Here is a 19,438-nt window from a genome sequence, read left to right as displayed (position 1 = left end):
ATATACGGTTCGCCTCAATGCACATAAGAAAACCTGTGATGAGCTCTGGCCCCAAGAAACAGAGATGCCACCTGAATTCTTGCCTGCTTCTTTCTCTCCTGCAAAGTCTGAAATCTCTCAGAAATACAAAGTTATGTTTACAACTTATCTGAGAGAAACCATCTCTTCTCTCACACACATTTGGCTGGATGCATCAATGTTGAAAAAACTATAAAATGGGATGGTTTTAGATGTTGTTTTCAACTTTTTCCATGTGGGATGTCTGCCACTCCCACTTTGGCTGAGGGCACATCATATTTTGTTTGTAGGGTCTTTAATTACTTTATTCAACTGCTTTGGCCAAGGATCAGCTAGTGTATGCTTTTGTTTTGTTTTAAAAAATGCAACCTATGATTTTTCTCTTATTTTCCTATTCCTTAATAGACTACTTAAATTGGATTTCTGCAGTGATCTAGTCATGCCTGCTCATTCAACCAGCTTGGACTCATGCCATAAACTGGTGAAGTGAAGGGCACTAAAATCACAGAGTTACATCCAGCTGATGATAAGTAAACTTCCCTACTTGGAAGAAAACTAACAATTTTTAAGTGCCTTTGGCTTGCTAGGCAAAATCACAGGTATGCAGGTTCCCTAATAATAATAATGTCACAAAGCGACTTACAGCAACATATAAACATTAAAATCAATTACAACAAAGCCAATTAAAAAAACACATTTATACAGACAAAAGACAGGTCTTACAGTATCTGCCACACTAATGGAGTACTTAGAGTAATTCATATTAAGGCCCCAAAGCCTGGGTAAAAAGGCAAGTTTTTGCCTGCTGCATAAAAATAAAGATGGTTTCTGACAAGCCTCCATGCAGAAAGCCTTGTTCCTGGGCTTATGAACCATAGCTTGTTTTAACAATGGTTTGTTATTGTATCTAAATGTAATAGCTTTGCTTCGGCATCCTTTATTTGGCTATCCCACCCTAGACACTCACTAAGGGAAAGAGGCCCAAGGAAACAGCAGCTTGAAAACAAACCAAGCTTTGGAGAAATAAATAAGCTGTGGTTTCTAGTCTTCTCTGCACATTTGTCTCGTGGTTTGGTGAATAAAACCATGGCTAAAGCAGACAATGGCTTAGTTCTACGAATGAATGTCACTGAATTCTTTTCCAAGACTTGGGGTAACTAGAAGATTCTTACTTTTAACCGACTCTGGTTCTGGTGATTCAGAAGGTGAAACAACGGCTGATTGTTGGATATTAGTTCTCTCACCCGAAGTAGCACTGTAAATCGGTGTTTGTGGCTGAGCAGCTGTCTGACTCTCCTCTTCAGCTGAATTGATTGTGAGTTTCACAGTGGGCTTTGATGTCTTCAGCAAACTGATAAACTTGAACAGTAAAAAAGAGCAAACTTTCATGTAACAAGCCAATATAGATAGATGATTTTTTTATCATTCTAGAGTACAGAAAATCGTATAGCAGGCATATTGTAACAGATTTCCAAAAGCATGCATAGGAGTCAAGTCCCGGGGACTGAGGTCTTGTTGGCTCCCCCCCAAATCTGAGGGGGCCAGGGGCCCCCAAAGTCAATCAGCATTGCCATCCAAATGGTGCATGTGCCAGATCTTCTAACTGATTATGTGGGGTGCTGCCTCCCCCCATATATTTTATTAAAGTCATGGTAGACACCGCTTCTTTCAACACATAACTTGAGGGTTTTTTTATATTTTAAAATGCCCTGTGATCCTCAGGTGAAAGGCAGTGTAGAAATTTAATAAATAATAATGAAATAATAAATTCAGCTGCTTTAAAAATGGAGCTGGAATCCCTGCTCTGCCCTTCCCCTCCAAAGAGCTGATCACAAGAACTGCAGTTAATAGGCTTAATGCACATGCAACCATCAGTGCTCCATTTATTAATTATATATACCATATTTTTCGCTCTATAGGACGCACCGGACCACAAGACGCACCTAGTTTTTAGAGGGGGAAATCAAGGGGGGGAATTATTCCCCCTCAACCCCAAAGAGCAGTGGACAGGCTGCTCGGGGAAGCCTGGGGGAAGCCCGGGTTTCTTCCCCAGCCCCAAAGAGCAAAGAAGCCAAGACAGCCAGCGGGATCCATCCCGCTGGCTGTCTTGGCTTCTGCCATAGCCGTGCAACCTCTCCAGCCGGGAGCTAAACCTCTCCAGTGAGGCTAAAGAAGCGTGGCTAAAGAAGCCAAGGCGGCGAGTGCAATCCATCCCGCTCGCTGCCTTGGCTTCCTCTTTAGCCTTGCACAGCCTCTCCCAGCTGGAGAGGCTGCGCGCAGCTATGGCAATTCCCCCACCTCCTGCAAAAGCCCACAGGAGCCACGCACCCTTTAAGGAGCGCGCGGCTCCTGAGGGCTTTTCTATGAGGAGGGAGAAGGGACTGACTGGCCGCGTAAGTCCCTTCTCCCTCCTGGGGAAAAGCCCGCAAGAGCCGCGCAAAGCTTGTGTGCAGCTCTTGGGGGCTTTTCCTGCCTGCCTCCCCCCTGCATTCGTTCCATTGGATGCACAGACTTTCCCCCTTAGTTTTTAAAAAGGGGAAAGTGCGTCCTATGGAGCGAAAAATACGGTATACATTTATTCTGCCCTTCCTAACAAAGGACCCCAGGGCAGCAAACAACAAAACAGGATTAAAAATATTTAAATAGCCTCACAGCTAAATAATATGCCCCACAAGCCACTTCAGCTTCCCAAAAAAGCCAACATAAAGTGCTATTTTGGGTTCAGAAGTGTGACAGGAAAGAATGAGAAGAAAGAAAAAAGATTTAGCAACCCTCCTGAAACAGACAGAGCATCCCTGGTCCCATAGCACCCTGACTAAATGCCTAAACAGAATCCTGGTATCTGTATTTTTATGCCCTTAAATGGTTGTATAGAACAGGCATCAGTAAGTCGCATGCTGTAAGGAATTGTTCAAGTACCTTTTCTATAGGATACCCCACAACAACTTCATCGTCCACTGCCAGAATCTGATCTCCAACTTTAATTCGGCCATCCTGAAATAAAAATAACAACTCTGGGATGGGATGGAGGGGGGCGGAAGGTTTTCCCATCTATACACTTATTACCTTCTTCTCTGAATGGGTCACAATTTAACAGCCTTACCTTTCCTGCTGCACCATGCTCTGTTAAGCTCTGAATAACCACACCGTTAAATGTGTCTTCTTCACCAATGGCAATACCTATGCCTCCTTGATCCTAAGAAATACAAAGGGACACCCAGAGGTATAGATGAATGTCAATCAAAGCTGTCTTAAGTATGAATGCTTGAGGAGTGCTATCTTCGTTAATTTCTTTAAAAGATGGCCCAAACGATCTGCACCACTCAAACGCATTGATCAAAACAAGTTCGCTCCTCTGAAACTTGTGGCACCGTCCCTGGCAGTTTAAATGTTGCAAGGTGCATATTAAATACTTATTTCAGAAAATACACATTAAAAAAGTGAGACAGAGAGACTGACTGGTGGTGGCATTAAAGCAGAGATTAATGCAGAAAGGACAGAATTATGGAACATATTCAGAGAGACCATGTGCATCTATATGGTTTAGACATTTGTTGCTCTTGAATATTGGCTCTTGAATAAATAGGGATTTTTTTTGTATGCTTGTAATTTGTTTGATTACAGTGGTACCTCTGGTTGCAAATGGGATCCGTTCCAGAGCCCCGTTTGCAACATGAGCAGAACACAACCTGCATCTGCGCATCTGCGATTTGCCGCTTCTGCACATGCGTGTGACATCATTTTGAGCATATGCGCATGTGCGAGCGGCGAAACCTGGAAGTAACCGTAAGTAAGCCGTGGGATGTATCCTGAAAGAACGTAACCTGAACCGAACGTAACAAAAGGTATGACTGTATTTGTTCCTTTTTAAAACACACACACATTTGTATACCACTTTATACCCGCAGTTCACAACACACACACACACGCACAGAGAGAGAGAGAGAGAGAGAGAGAGAGAGAGAGAGAGAGAATAATGTTCCTAGGTAAATCCATGCTTAGCATAAGAGTATGCACTTTATAAAGCAATTCAGTTTAAAATATATTCACTGCAGATAAGTACAGGTATAGAGAAAGGCCCCATTTGTACAAAACAAAAAAAGAGTGTTTAGTATTACAAGAACTAGCCTTGAGCACTGAGTTCCACACACTAAACTGTGGTTAATCTTAATTATAGTTAGTTGAAACAAGGGGCTGAAGTTAGGTTGTTTTAACAAATCCTAGTTACCATTTCCCACAGCTTTTCTAAATCTAGACAATAAAGCAATATGTGGTTAATCTAAAATTAAAGTAAAAAAAATCCAAATTCCTCCACACCAGAGGACCGATGAAAGGGAGAGTGAGAATGTGAGCCCGAGGCCTGCTACCACTCATTTTCATGGTTTAGTTATGCTTTGAATGAAGCCAAACACATTGCTGGATTTTGGGAAGTCTAAGACTATGCACCAGCATAATGACCACACAGATAACCCCATGCGATCCAATATAAAATGGGAAAACACGTGAATCTTGAGAATGAAACTGAGTGTTGATTGTAAGATTGAAAACTGAGACCATTAGAGAAATTTGTTCATTCAGAGTAGGAAATGGTCCCTTCCCCTTCAGACTAAAGAAATTACAGACAGAATTCTGTTTGGGGCCATTTGCATCAGCATCTACTCACTTTAGGCAATTCCACATTTTTAATATTCTTATATAAACTCAGATCTATAGGAAAAATAGAGCTTGGGTCATTCACTTCACCCTGAAAGAAAGAAAGAAAAATATTGTATCAAAATTTATCAATACAGAAAAACATAACATGCCATGTTCGTTATAGAGGTCACAGAACCAATACATCTAATGACATCCCGGCAATGACCAATTTACGCACATCCAATTGACACGTGACCATGCACACGTCAAAAAAGGTAAAGGTAAGGTAAAGGACCCCCGGACTGTTAAGTCCAGTCAAAGGAGACTATGGGGTTGCGAAGCTCATCTCACTTTCAGGCCAAGGGAGCCAGCGTTTGTCCACAGACAGCTTTCCAGGTCATGTGGCCAGCAGGACTAAACTGCTTCTGGCACAACAGAACACCGTGATGGAAACCAAAGCACATGGAATCACCGTTTACCTTCCCGCTGCAGTGGTACCTATTTATCTATTGGCACTGGCATGCTTTTGAACTGCTAGGTTGGCAGGAGCTGGGACAGAGCAACGGGAGCTCACTCTGTTGCGGGGATTTGAAATGCCAACCTTCTGACTGGCAAGCCCAAGAGGCTCAGTGGTTTAGACCACAGCGCCACCCGCATCCCTTCATGCGCACGTGCATTGCAGCAAGCTGGAAGTGGCAGGGGAAAGGGGCAGGGCAGAAAGGGTTTATGTGTGCTTCGCCGTTGCACACGATGACCCAGAACGCAACACCCACACAAACTGGGGGTCGCCTGTACTAATGGCAATCTCATTTCTCTGTGTGCCAGACCTTATGGAGCCAAAATGTCACTGTCCACATAGGAGATAAGGTATTTGGGGGAGGGGGGAAGAAGCCACTGGGCATGCTCATTGTTCAACAAGCTCTTAACTGGCTACTAGGGACAAAAATGAAAAGCCAGGGTGGGAGGGGCAGTGGAGCAGGATATTCTGGAAGCAGCAGTGCTCTGTGCTACAACATTTTGTTTAACGCAAACTTCCCTCCCAACCCCCAATTTCAGATTTATATTAAAGTACCTCTATTAAAACAAGTCTTGCTAAAATCTACCTTGATCCCTCTTGTTTAGAAGCTATTTACAACATACTGAAGAGTATCCCCTTTTTCCCATCCCTACCATTATTAATTCTATCACATGAAAATAAATATGAAATACAAATTGTACCTCTTCATACTGAAGTAGCCCAGAAGAGGAAGGTGAAGTCTCTGTTGATTTCCCAGGACAAACGGCCATCTGTTGGACAGCATCTTTGTTTCTATAATATATGGAGCAGAAAGGTTTTTTTAAAAAACTCTGCAATACTTTCGATACCTAAAGCACTTGCTTTCTGCTTTTTGAAGGACATACCCACAATAGTGGTAAATCCTGAAAAGCAAATATATCATTCAGGGAAGCTTTTAGCAATGCTTCAAAAGGTGAATTATATGGGGAAAGATACTGTTGAATATGCATTTAGATATTACAAAATGTTAAAAATAGATACAAACATTAGAGGTTGCTTACCTGATAAATATGATTTTTACTTTAGAAGGTGCACATTTTATTATTGAAGATGCATTCTGATGAGTCTTTCCATAGAGAACTTGTCCATTTATCTAGATAAATCAGAATGGGATGGATACTTACTTTAATTATGAATACCAGCTTTGTTCCACAGACAAAAGCAAACTTGATTTCTTTGTCACTATTGTTATTAAAACTGCTATTCAACCATTATGGTTGCAATGCACTAATCCTGCATCTCTATACTATAATTGTTATCTCCTTTTTAAATGTTTAAAACAGCTGCTGGTTTGTATTTGGCTCTTGACTGGCTGAAATCGTCCTTCATTAGGTTGCAGTGGGCTGGCTGACTTTGGGAACATCATTATCAATTTCCACTAGTGATTGATCACCTCGTGACTCACTGTTTGTCAAATGGAAAAAAAGGCATGAAGACAGCAGGTTTATACAAGCAAGTAAAGGTAAATCAGCCCACTCCAACCAGGTCATTTTGTAAACGAGCATAGAAATGAAAATAAAAGGTATGTTATGCAGTCCCTGGAGTGCACTGAAGTCCCTAGTGAACAGAGTAAGATTTGCTTCTGATTAAACATACATGGGATTGTTCTGCTATTGCATACTGTGTCTAAACAGTGTGCTTAAATCCCCAGTATGAGGCCAGAAACACTTTTGCACAGCTTTTACAGGTGCACCAATCACACCTGTTCCTGGAAAGGGGAGGTGTGACCATGCTCACACATGCCTTGGTCACACTGGAGTTTAGTGCAACATACTCTACATGGGGCTACCATTGAAGAATATTTGGAAGCTTCAGTTGGTTATGACACGCTCCTGCCTTTCTATACTGACTAGCACCCATTGTTTAGAATATGTGACCCCCTATTTGTTCAAGCTCCTAGACCATTTCTGAGCCCAATTCTAAAGTGATGATTACCCTGAGAGCCCTAAACGGCTTGGTACTGTGATATTTAAAAGAATGTCTTCTGAAAAATCCTGCAATCCACTGATGTGTTTTGCAGTGCTGCTGCTCCATGTATCACTTCTGTCCAAACAATAGCTGTTGGATACACAGGATGAGGCCTTTTCAGTTGTTGCCCATGGACTGTGCCCCCCCCCCCCGACATTTTGATATATAGTTAAAATAGTACCATTTCACTGTGGTTTTGTTGTACAAACTGAATGACACTGCAGACTCCTGAACACTTGTTTTCCTACCAGTTATTTTTAATCTTGTTATTTACTTTTTTTAAATGTTACTTTTTTGTTGTGCTTTTCAACTACTGTCATGAGCTATCTGGCTGGGGTGTGTTTCCCAATTTATGGGGCAGAAAGAGGTATGTATAAATATTTTGTTTTAAAAAAATTATATCTCATAAATAGACACACCCACACCTACATAGTTAACCTGCAGTATTTATTTACTACAATACGTGTGATAACCATTGGCCTACCTAGTTTTTAAATAAGGGTTAAACAGAATTGTGGAGGCTAGCTCTATCAGCATTAGCCAAGGTAGCTAAATAGGGTCTTGTGCTCACTATACCTCTGAATATACAGTACTGGTGGCAGACAAATTGTAGAGGGGATAGCTTCCATGTTGATACCCTGTTTGTGAACTACAAGAGTAATCAGACTGGCCACTGATGGAAACAAAATGGTGGGCTGGATAAACTCTAGATCAAATGTACTATATCTTAGTCCACCTCTTTTTCTATTCTAATCCTGTTCCCGTATATTCTAACATCCAGCACTAAACCTCCTATAGGACCTAGTGCTGAGTACTGAATACTTCAAAAGCTTCCATTTTCTTCTATCAACCCAAAGAGTAGTCCAATGAATGATAAAATCAATTGTGTATCTTCCTTCATCTGAGACTATGAAATCTGAGATGATGTTGGCTACTTCTGTGACATTAGTCCTGGTATAACTTTGGAGACCATGAAAGGAGAAATCAGGTGAGACATCAGGCAACCAGAAGTAACTAAAAACCTAAGGGGAAAGCTTCAGGATGAATGACAACATATTAGCAGTACAACCCTATATATAAATCCCATTGAGCTCAAAGAGGCTTACTCCCAGTTAAGTGGAACAGGACCGCAGTCTTGCTATTTCATTAAATCATGGCTTTCTTTCTCTCAAAACCATAGCAAAGGTACTTACTTCTCCTGTTTCACAGCATCTATTTATTTCTTCAGTGCTAGTATAGTTGGAAAACAATCCTGACCGCAAACACAAAATTTATAACGGGAAGCTAGTATGATTGTAAAGAAAGGCAATACTGATTAAAAGAATGTGCTGTTAATTAAAGGCTGCATTTTGCACCAATAATCGAATGTCCCCACTCCACCCCCCGTCCTTAGAGTCAGCATGTTTCATTTTAAGTATAATTACTAGACACTTACTTCCAGTAACTCGTCTGCAATCTGCAGTCTGCCATCTTTTCCAGCTGCTCCATTTGGATCAATTCCCACTACAAAAACGCTCATCTTGGACCGGTCTTTGTTCCCAGCTAGGCTGAGTCCTAAGCCAGTCTTCCCTTTCTCCAACTCTATCATGTGCAGATCTCCAGACAGATGCCCATACCCCTGACTGATCTTTCCTAGTCATAAGGAGAGAGAAATTAGGTGGCAAGGGAAGTATTTATCTCCGAAAACTTAAAAAGAACGCAAACTTTGGAAATTCAGCAGTCATTGTCATAAACCCATAATCTCACGCAGACTGAAACAATTCAAATAGGAATCTATGGTTCTTTTCCAGTAAAATTCTCTAACTAGAAGAAAATGCCTCCAGGCACTTCATTTTATCAGAATGGAAGAGTAGAACAATCTCTCCCTCACTGCTCTATACAGTCTGCCTCTCTCTGTGTGTGTACACACTGACACAAACAAACAAACACACACACACACACACACACACACAACTCCCACACATATTTGTGTTTTTAAGATGTTTTCTAATAGCAACAATTATCTCACTTGGACTATAATGGAAAAGACAACCAGAGAATAGAGCTTAATATGTTTGTCCATTATGCAAAAGACAGAATCTGACTTCATACAACAAAATGTACATAGCAAAAAATAATGTTGTTTCCGTGAGTTATTCAAGCAAGATAAGAAAAAAGGAAGATGACCATCACATAGTGTGATGGGACGATGAGCTGCTTGTGTGTAAAATCCTAGTCCCTCAGAGTTTGGTCAAGTTTGCAAACCTCTGTCTGTAACGGAGCCCCTTAAACATGGCTCCGTCAGTCGCTGGCAGTTTCCGACAGTGGTTGCTTTCGGAATCGCTTCCAACATAAAAGCTCCTTAACGGAAACACGTCTTCTGGACTCTCTGCGTGACAGTTTCCGGCGAGGAGTGGGTGTCCCTACAGGAGGTCCTGAAACCTCCCCACTGTTTTCGCTGGAAGTGTCTCTGAGCCATCCCTCCAGCTCCCTTTCCCTCAGCTCAGCTCCTCTCCCCCTACTGGTTCCCTCTTCAGCTGCTGAGTCTCTCCCAACCTGTGTGAGCCCTTTCACTTCCCTTCCTTCCGATGGCAGTTCCCTGACATCCACCTCCCCTCCAGGGCCCCCTTCATCCCCTCTCGCCCCCTCCTCTACGGGCGGTGAGGAGGCAAAACCCCGGAATGAACTTCCTTCATCTTCCGATGTCCCGAACACTTCTCTCCACCTGTTGCGGTTCCTGGTCTCGAAGTACTCCTCCTCCTCAGAGTCCATCTCCCCTTCCCCTTCCGATTCCGAGAATCCTTCCAACTCCTCCTCCTCATCGGTGGTCCCAAAGTATTCCCTCCGGAACCTCTCCACAGGCTGAGGTTTCCTTGGGAACCTTTGATGGAACGTTTCTATCAATACCTCGTCATTGATATCTTCTGCCATTACCCAAGTGTTTTCTGACTCCGGTTCTCCTTCCCACGCTACCAAATACTCCACCTGATCCCCCTTCCACCTGGCGTCGAGGATTTCTGCCACATGGCTGCTGCATTCCCTTTCTTCTATGACCGGTCCCCGAGTGGCCATCCCTTCTCGTCCCCCCTCATACGGTGACAGTAACGACCTGTGAAATACTGGGTGCAGTTTCATGTGGTTGGGTAACCGGAGCCTGAAAGCCACTGGGTTGACCTGTTGAATGACCTCAAAGGGACCCAATCTCCTGGGTCTTAATTTCTTACAACCTCCTTTGAACGGCAACCCTTGGGTTGACAGCCACACCCTATCTCCCACCCTTATGGTTTCACCTTCCCTTCGGTTCTTGTCTGCCTGCCTCTTGTATTCTTCCTTCGCCCTTTCTAAGTTGAGTTGGAGCTGACGATGGATTGCTTCCATTTCTTCTACAAAATGCTCGGCTGCCGGGACACCCCATCTCTCCCCTTCTCCCCCTGGGAAAGCCCTGGGATGACACCCATAATTAGCCAAGAAGGGGCTCATCCCTGTGGACACATTCTCGGCATTGTTGTAGGCAAATTCCGCCAGCGCCAACTTTTCTACCCAGTCATTCTCTCTGTCATTGACATAACACCTCAGGTATTGCTGGAGGACCCCGTTTGCTCTTTCCGCCTGCCCGTTGGTTTCAGGGTGCCGGGCAGTCGAAAAGTTGACCTCCACCTGCAGTAAGCTCATGAGCTTCCTCCAGAACCTGGAAGTAAATTGTTTTCCTCGGTCTGAGACCACCCTCAATGGCACCCCGTGCAACCTAAAAATGTGTTCTACAAATAACTTCGCTGTCTCTTCCGCCGTGACTGCATGCGAGCAGGCTACAAAGTGGCACATCTTTGTTAGTAGGTCTACCACCACCATGATGGCTGTTTTCCCCTTGGACTTCGGCAGATCAGTCATAAAATCTATCGACACTGCCTCCCAAGGTCTTTCTGGGGTTGGTAAGGGTTCTAATAGCCCCGCCGGTGCCCGCCTCTCCCCTTTGGCTCGCTGGCATTGCTCACACCCTCTTACATACTCCCGTACATCTTCCCTCACCTTAGGCCACCAAAATTCCCTGGTGACCAACCACATGGTTTTGTGTTGTCCAAAATGCCCCGCCGTGGGGCTGTCGTGCAACTGCTTGAGTACCCTCCCCCTTAAGTCTCCTTCAGGGATATACAGTGCCCCTTTGTAATACAAAGCTCCATTTCTTTCCTCGAAACCCCCTGGTTCCTCTCCCTCACCCCTAAGACCTCTGAGCTTATTCTGGGTGTATTCATCATTCTCTGTTTCCTCTACCAGTTCTCTTTGTCCCACCAATGCCGCCCCACACACCCAGCGGTCCTCTGGAATGACATGTCTCTCTTCGGGTGCTCCCTCCCCCTCCAAATATTCAGGTTTGCGTGAGAGAGCGTCCGCCCTAATGTTCTCTGGGCCTGGCACGTAACAAATCTCAAAGTTAAATTTGGAGAACTCCTGGGCCCATCTCACTTGCCGTTGGTTGAGCACTCGTGCCGTCCTCCAATACTCTAGGTTCTTGTGGTCAGTGCACACTTGCACCTTATGTTGTGCGCCAATTAGCAGGTGCCTCCATCTCCGGAACGCCTCATGAATGGCTAGTAGTTCTCAGTCATACACCGTGTAGTTCCTCTCGGATTTGTTCAGCTTTCGCGAAAAAAAGGCACACGGTCTCCACTCTGACTCCTCCTTCCCTGGCTGCAGAAGCACCGCCCCAATAGCTCTGTCTGATGCGTCAGTTTCCACTCTCATCGGTTTTTGTAAATCCACATGCAGGAGTTGTTGTTCCGAGGCGAAGGCCCTTTTTAGTTCCTCAAATGCTCGCTCCGCCTCCTCAGTCCAAACGAACTTCTTCTTACTGCTGAGACAGTCCGTAATGGGCGCCGTCAGGTGGGCAAAGTTTCGGATGAACTTACGATAGAAGTTCCCAAATCCTAGGAACCTCTGCACATCCTTCCTTGTTTTGGGTGTTTTCCATTCCAGCACCGCCTGGACCTTGCCGGGATCCATGGCCAATCCCTTGTCTGACAGGCGATACCCCAGGAATTCCACCTCCTTGGTATGAAACTGACACTTCTCCAGTTTCACCCACAGCTGGTTGGCTTGCAGCCTGCTCAACACTTCTCTGACGTCTCTCACATGCTGCTCCTCATTCTCAGAATACACCAACACGTCGTCTAAGAAGGCCACACAATTCTTGTAAAGCAAAGGCCCCAGGACGTGGTTCATAAACGATTGAAAGCACGCGGAGCCTCCTTGTAGGCCGAAGGGCATAACTAAATATTCAAATGCCCCCAAAGGGGTGAACATGGTGGTTTTCCATTCATCCCCCTTCCTTATTCGTATCAGGTTGTACGCCCCCCTTAGGTCCAGTTTAGTAAAAATCTTTCCCTTCCTGACCCTTGTCAAAATGTCGTCAATCCTGGGCATAGGGAAAGCCACTGGTTCTGACACTGCATTTAAGGCCCTGAAGTCACACACAAGCCTCGGCTTGTTCGTGTTTTTTTTTTCCACAAAAAACACTGGGCTGCCCCCCACCGCCCTGGACTCTCTGATGAACCCTCTCTTCAGGTTCTTGTCAATGAACTCTCTTAGCTCCTGCATCTCTCTGTCTGACATGGCGTACAGCTTGCCTACAGGGAGCTGTGCCCCAGGGAGTAAATTGATTTGACAGTCAAAGGGTCTATGCGGGGGTAGTTGGTCAGCTTCCCTTTCGCTGAAGACGTCGCGGAGATCTGCGTATTGTCGTGGTACCTTCACGTTCTCCGTTACTTCAGTCCCTGCTAGGGTGGCTTGGGCCCCTGCCAAACCCTTTCCCTCTTTGCAGTGTTCTAAGCAATGTGCTGAACCAAAAGAAACCACTCTCTGATGCCAGTCCACCAGCGGATCATGTAACGCTAGCCAGCTCATCCCCAATATAATGGGAGCTCCTCCCAAGGTGGCCACATTAAACGCTATCAGTTCGGTGTGCCTTGCCACCTTCATTATCATTGGGACGGTCTGCAAGCTGACTTCTCCTCCCAACAGCTCCCTGCCATCGATCGTGGTCACCTGCAGGGGGTTGCTTAAAGGGATCGTCTGTATCTGGTGTTCAGCTGCAAACTCTTTGCTCATGAAATTGCAGGAGCTGCCTGAGTCCAACAGCGCCTTTATCTTTAGAGGGTGTCCGTTTGGCAGCTCTAGCGCCACTTCTATCACTAGGGCGGGTTTAGGAGGTTCTGGCGTGGGCACTTTCACTGCTCTTTGGCCTGGCTGCTGTGCCCCGACGGTGGCAGCCAGGCGTTGGCTTTTACTTGCTTCGGTATTTCTTCCTCTCTTCCCTCCACAGCTCCTACCATCCCTTGCCATTCCTTCCTCTGGGGGCAGACTCTGGCAAAGTGACCTGGCTGTTGGCAGAGATAGCATTTCCGGGCGCCTTTTCCCTCCTTCTTTCCCCCCTCACTGGGCTTTGAAACTGCGCGCGCGCGCGCTGTTCCGATTTCCATCGGCTCTGCCGGCGGGAAAGTTGGCTCTGGAATGTCTGGAATGCGGAACTCCTTCCAACGTTCCCCCTTCCCTTCCCGCCTCTCCAATGCTCTCGCCTCCTGGCGCGCTCCTATGGTCAGCGCTGATTTGGTCAGCTGGTCCATAGACTCCGCCCTGGGCGCCCGGGAAAGTTCGTCTTTCACAGCCGAAGAAAGCCCTTCTTCAAAGAGCATTTGAATGGGTTCCGCCAATAGATCCCACCCCAATTTATGGATCAACATGGTGAACTCAGTCCAGTACTCACGGACAGATCGGCTCCCCTGTTTGCAAGCCATTAACTGTCTGCGGACCACTCCCTGTTCAATATCGCTGGAAAACATCAGATCCATGGCGCGAAAGAACTTCATCGTGTCCTTTAGGACGTCACTATTCGCTGCCATCAGGGGTCTAACCCAGTCTCTCGCCCCCTTTTCAAGATGCCCAATCACGAAAGCCACTCGTGATTCCTCGTCAGGGAATTCATCAAACTGCAGATTGAGGGCATATTGCATCTCTGTCCGAAAGCCATGATAGTCTTTGGGCTCCCCCCCCAAACTTCTGCACCAATCCTGGTACCTTTCTGACGAGCTGGGTGTCTTTCCCCTTTTTGTCTGCATCCTGAGCCCTCCTCTCCTCAAGCCTCGCCGTCTGCAGCGCTAGCTGGACCTCCAACACCCGGTACCTTTCTTCCAGGCTTGGACCCGCTCCAGCTCCTGCTTCTCCGGTTCCGGCTGGGTTGCTCATGATGCCTTCTCCTGCACAAGCTGCTCACGGAGACTGTTGGAATGCTGTGATGGGACGATGAGCTGCTTGTGTGTAAAATCCTAGTCCCTCAGAGTTTGGTCAAGTTTGCAAACCTCTGTCTGTAACGGAGCCCCTTAAACATGGCTCCGTCAGTCGCTGGCAGTTTCCGACAGTGGTTGCTTTCGGAATCGCTTCCAACATAAAAGCTCCTTAACGGAAACACGTCTTCTGGACTCTCTGCGTGACAGTTTCCGGCGAGGAGTGGGTGTCCCTACAGGAGGTCCTGAAACCTCCCCACTGTTTTCGCTGGAAGTGTCTCTGAGCCATCCCTCCAGCTCCCTTTCCCTCAGCTCAGCTCCTCTCCCCCTACTGGTTCCCTCTTCAGCTGCTGAGTCTCTCCCAACCTGTGTGAGCCCTTTCACTTCCCTTCCTTCCGATGGCAGTTCCCTGACACATAGTATATGAAGATGTAAACAATTGTGAAAGGTTCTCTCAAGAAGCAAACTTACTCCAGCTGTATCCGAACTCATCTTCCTTATCCAGCTCTTCCAGGTATTGGTTGCAGGAACGCTGCAAAATTTCACTGCTCATTCCTGGAGACAGTGAAGGAGGCGGCAGAAGCAGGTTATAAGACGAAGTCTTTTCTGGCTCTGAATCTGACTGGCTAGATGCCTGTGGAGAGTAAGGAAAATACAGTGGCTGGGAACATGCAGACTGGCACTGGGCAAAGAAAATGCATGAAGTGATGACAAAGAAAGGGCTGGGCCTTTGAAGTTAAAATACTGTGAAATAATAGAACGGAAAGGCAATCACAGATGGAAAAAAACCAGCATGGTAAATGAAGGTTCAAATGCACTTTAAGCAAGCAGGACAGTTACTAAAAGCCAAATTCAGTGAAGGTTTATGTGCTGGGTGGCGTACATACCAAGGACTTACATAGACATGAAAGTGTATTTCCAAAACCGAAAACAGTATAATATAAGGAAGGAAGGAAGGAAGGGAGATAATTTTACTGATTCCCAAAGAAAAGTGGTGAGATGTGTTGTTTTGAGGATTCATATAGAAAAGTGCCTTTGTTCAAAAGGTGGGGAGGGGGAGAAGAGAAACTCACACGCGGCTTTAGCAATACTAGTTTGGATCCAAAGTTCCCAAGTACATAACTCTGCTCACCATACATGCCTACATCCGTGTCCCTGAAGCCCTCTTGAAACAAGCCACAGAGAGTTGGCGGACCTCTCCAGAACACAGCAGAAGTTGTTTTGGGAACCTGCATGAGAGATTGTGGGCATTGTCTCCTCCCCTCTCCTTTGGGAGCTTCCATTCGCCAAAGGGACACTCTGGAAACAACCGTGTGTGTGTGTTTGTGTGCATTTAACTTTATTTCAATACTTAGCGCGTGCATATATAATAACTATATGCACACAACTTCAGATTTTGTGCGGCTGAATGTTTTCGAACACAACCGAAAACCAAGGCACGACTTCCGATTGGCTTCAGGAGCTTTCTGCACTCAATTGGAAGCTGCGGAAGCTACGTCAGACGTTTGGCTTCCAAAAAATGTTCATAAACCGGAACACTCACTTCTGGGTTTGCGGCGTTCGGGAGCCAAAATGTTCGAGTCGCAAGGTGTTCCAGAACCAAGGTACGACTGTAAAGAGTCTGGACATTGTATAGTCTTTTCAAAGAAGCTATTGATCACCTAGAAGAGTTATTTGGCTTCCTAGCTGTAAGCTACATATCATCAACAATTTACACACACAACAACAACTTGGCCCTCTTGTATGCAGAGGTATGGGGCCTAACTTTGGCAAATGGTCTCACTAAGGTAACATAGGAAGAGACCCTATAAGAGTGAATGGAAGCAAAATAATTGGCTTCGGGGATCTGAACAGGGAGCTCTTAATAAGAACAATGGTGACCTTAATTATGAAGAGTTGGCTCTCCAGGTATTGCTGGAATTCCAGCAGTGATACCTGACGGTCAACCAAGCTGCTGGGGGCTGATGGGAAATGTAGCCTGACAACTTCTGGAGAACCACAGCCCCCCCCCCCATCACTACTATAAAAGATGCAGAAATAAATACAAATGTGGCAACTCCCGAATCCTTCACCATAGTATCCTGTGGGTTTCAGGCAACGAATTTGGGCGACAGTAAGTACAGAGAGAGCAGCATCACTCTGAAAGAAGCAGGTACACTTGAAAGAAGCACGTGGTCTTTTGAAATGATCAAGGGGGCAAAATGGAGGGGTTGAGGACAGACAGCACACAAGGAGTGCAGTACATACACTGACTACGATAGTTAACTACAAATTAGGACAGTAACCGTGAATTAAAACAAACCTTAAATGGTGTAGGAGCAAAGGGGTTACATGGGGAGCAACTGGTGGTAAATCTAATTGGATTCTGCATATCCTATGGTAACAGAAAACAGCAGGCTGTTTATTACAGTATCCTTGGAAGAATGCTACTTTTTGTACTGTACAAGTATTCTTACATAGGGAATGGGTTTTATATAAACTTTATGTTTTTTTATCACATCAGAATGACTCAACATTTCTTAAAGGGCCTATCATTACCAGTCATAGGCCCTATCCAATATGTATTTGCACAGGCCTTGGAGCAAAGAAAATCCTTCTTGGGAGAAAATTGACAAAGACAATTCTGCAACCTGAGAACAAACATTTATGCATCAATTTACTTTTGCATGCAGATGTGCATGAAGTGGTATACCATAGCAGCCCCTCCAAAATCTGCTCAAGGGGGACCCCCAACTAGCTTTTGAAGGTGGCTCAGGGGCTGCAGGAGGGAGGAAAGGAAGTTTAAGTCCTGTTCTGTGAGCAAAAGTGGCTTCTACTTGCAGAACAGCAGTGCTGGAGAAAACAGCAGAGAACCCCTTGCCTTCTGTTTGTTTTGAGAACCTAAGCCATGGATAGGCAAACTAGGCCCTGGGGGCCAGATCCGGCTCAATCGCCTTCTAAATCCGGCCAGCAGATGGTCCAGGAATCAGCGTGTTTTTACATGAGTAGAATGAGTTATTTGTGGGGCATAGGAATTTGTTCATCCCCCCCCCAAAAAAAAATAGTCTGGCACCCCACAAGGTCTGAGGGACAGTGGACCAGCCCCCTGCTGAAAAAGTTTGCTGACCCCTGACCTAAGCTGTTAGCTTATTAAAAGAAAAGTAAGTTTACTTCTATAGCCCTTACCTATATCACCAAGTAGAGACAGAACGCTTGCATTTAAGCAGTTATGTGGCACCTTGGAGACACAGGAAGGTGCCTTATAGTGAGTGAAACCACTGGTGTCTAGCTCAGTACACTGACTGACAGCAGCTGCCCAGGATTTCAGAAGGTCCCCCCCCCCCCCAGCTCAGTCTAAGAAGCCAGAGACTAGGCAGAGGAACTTCTTGCATCTAAAGCACATGCTCCACCACTAAGCTTCACAACACCCCCCCCCCCAACTTTCATGGCAACAAATAACAGATAGCATAAAGTATCTGGGGGGAGAACCTAAGGTAGAATTGTAGAGTTGGAAAGGACCACAACGATCATCTAGTCCAACTCCCTGCAAAACAGGAATATTTTGCCCAGCATGGGGCTGGAACCCACAACCCTGAGATTAGGAGTCTCATTCTCTATCAACTGAGGCATCACTGTTAGTTAGATCTGTAGCCTGAATTCCCTTGCAGACAGCAGTAGTCTGCTATTGACTTTGTCAGGACTGAACACAGAATTGTCCTGTGACTAGGTTCTGGCGGCGGCAATGCAACCAGCAATACAAGAATGCCTCTAGACACAATTAATTTACAGTCCACTCTGACACATGACTATGTCCCACTGATATCAGTACAGCTAGCTCCCAGGTAAGCGATTACAGAACTGCAACCTTAGCTATTTGTGTTCTGTATTCTCCATACCATTCCTTAATATTCCTAATTCACTGGGGGCAGGGTGGAGGGTGGGGGAGAAGAAGAGCCAAACTATTTCCGTTAATATTCTCAAAAAGATTTGGCAATGCGGTTATACTGCCAATCAATTTAGTCTCATCAATGTGTACATTGAGGAGATTTCACCCCTCCCATACCCAAGAATCTCCTGATCATCTCCTGATGGCTTCTGCTGACTCTCCAGAGAGAAGGAGGCGTGTCCTGCCTATCTACTTATTCTGCCCAGCAACATAACTGTGTGTGAGAGAGAGTCAGTCAGTCAGTGTATCGGAGAGAGTGAGAGTGTTAGAGATCCTAGAGATAAGATTGCTGCTAAGAGCAGCTGCAGACTCTCAGTGTAGCATTGATTTATGCTTAGAATATTCAGCTCTGTATATAGCTTTGTATCATAGTTGTAGTTATAGAATAAAAGGAAGATATTTTACAGAGCTGCTCTCCGAGTGGTTTATACTCTGCAAGACTCTGCAAAACTCTGCTGCGCAACGACTGTATTATTGAGACAGTGAATCCGGTGCTCTCAGCTCTAAGCTGTGAGTCCACAGCACTGTGACCTGTTCCTGTGAGAAAGGAGGTCTCTGGCGGTGCTACCCAGCTCGCCTAGCCCAGTCGGGGTTGAGGTGCATGAGTCCAGTTGGTGCACTGGCTCTAGGGCGATGCTGACATCGGTTATGGGCCCAGTCGTTGTTCCAGTCGTCTGACCTGGCGTTGTTCCAGTCATCCCAGGCGTCCCAGGCGTCCCAGTCGCCAGAGGTTTCTGTTGCTGATTGCCAGACGGTGGAACGGACGCTGCATGCTGGACTGATTTGCGGTGCCCAGAAGCAGAGCTGTTTTGGAGCAGAGTGTTCAAGCTGCCGCTGTTGCTCTTGCTGCTGCTTGATTTATGGAGGTATGTTGCTGACTGCCAAAGGAAGAAGATAGCATCCCTGTTTGCCTGTTAATTGCGCTCTGAGTGGGAGAGAGAGTGGCTGAAGGAGTCAAGGCTTTATCTGTGTTGCACGAGGGAAGTGTCTTGCTCTAAGTAATAGCAGACATGGCCTGTGCACATTCTGGCCAGATGGCTCTGTCCTTTCCTCTCCTCACGCCTGAAACCTATGCAGTTTGGC

The 19,438-nt window shown here is 45.7% G+C and overlaps 2 protein-coding genes across 19 annotated transcripts in view; one reads left to right on the top strand and one right to left on the bottom strand.

Annotated features, from left to right (window-relative positions):
* Window positions 1-19,438, top strand: part of FREM1 (FRAS1 related extracellular matrix 1) — a gene marked incomplete at its 5' end in the record, with an annotated part of 715,053 nt that overhangs the window by 57,790 nt on the left and 637,825 nt on the right. The gene's annotated exons all lie outside the window — the stretch shown is intronic.
* Window positions 1-19,438, bottom strand: part of MPDZ (multiple PDZ domain crumbs cell polarity complex component) — a 122,705-nt gene that overhangs the window by 21,987 nt on the left and 81,280 nt on the right. For 8 of the 14 annotated variants that reach the window (XM_080987624.1, XM_080987634.1, XM_080987633.1 and 5 more), the window contains 9 exons: window positions 16,733-16,804; window positions 14,902-15,064; window positions 8,613-8,809; window positions 6,211-6,302; window positions 5,872-5,962; window positions 4,682-4,762; window positions 3,122-3,214; window positions 2,938-3,012; window positions 1,191-1,377 (listed from right to left, as the gene is read on the bottom strand). In XM_080987624.1, the coding sequence (XP_080843750.1) occupies window positions 1,191-1,377; window positions 2,938-3,012; window positions 3,122-3,214; window positions 4,682-4,762; window positions 5,872-5,962; window positions 6,211-6,302; window positions 8,613-8,809; window positions 14,902-15,064; window positions 16,733-16,804 (1,051 nt within the window). The remainder of the gene's footprint in view (window positions 1-1,190; window positions 1,378-2,937; window positions 3,013-3,121; window positions 3,215-4,681; window positions 4,763-5,871; window positions 5,963-6,210; window positions 6,303-8,612; window positions 8,810-14,901; window positions 15,065-16,732; window positions 16,805-19,438) is intronic. The other 6 variants (XM_080987631.1, XM_080987636.1, XM_080987628.1 and 3 more) reach the window with 2 other exon arrangements.

This window comes from Podarcis pityusensis (assembly GCF_964106645.2).
Source record: "Podarcis pityusensis genome assembly, chromosome: 17".
Lineage (NCBI taxonomy): Eukaryota > Metazoa > Chordata > Lepidosauria > Squamata > Lacertidae > Podarcis > Podarcis pityusensis.
Note: the sequence above shows the minus strand (reverse complement) of the source record. Positions and strands in the feature narration are given on the sequence as shown.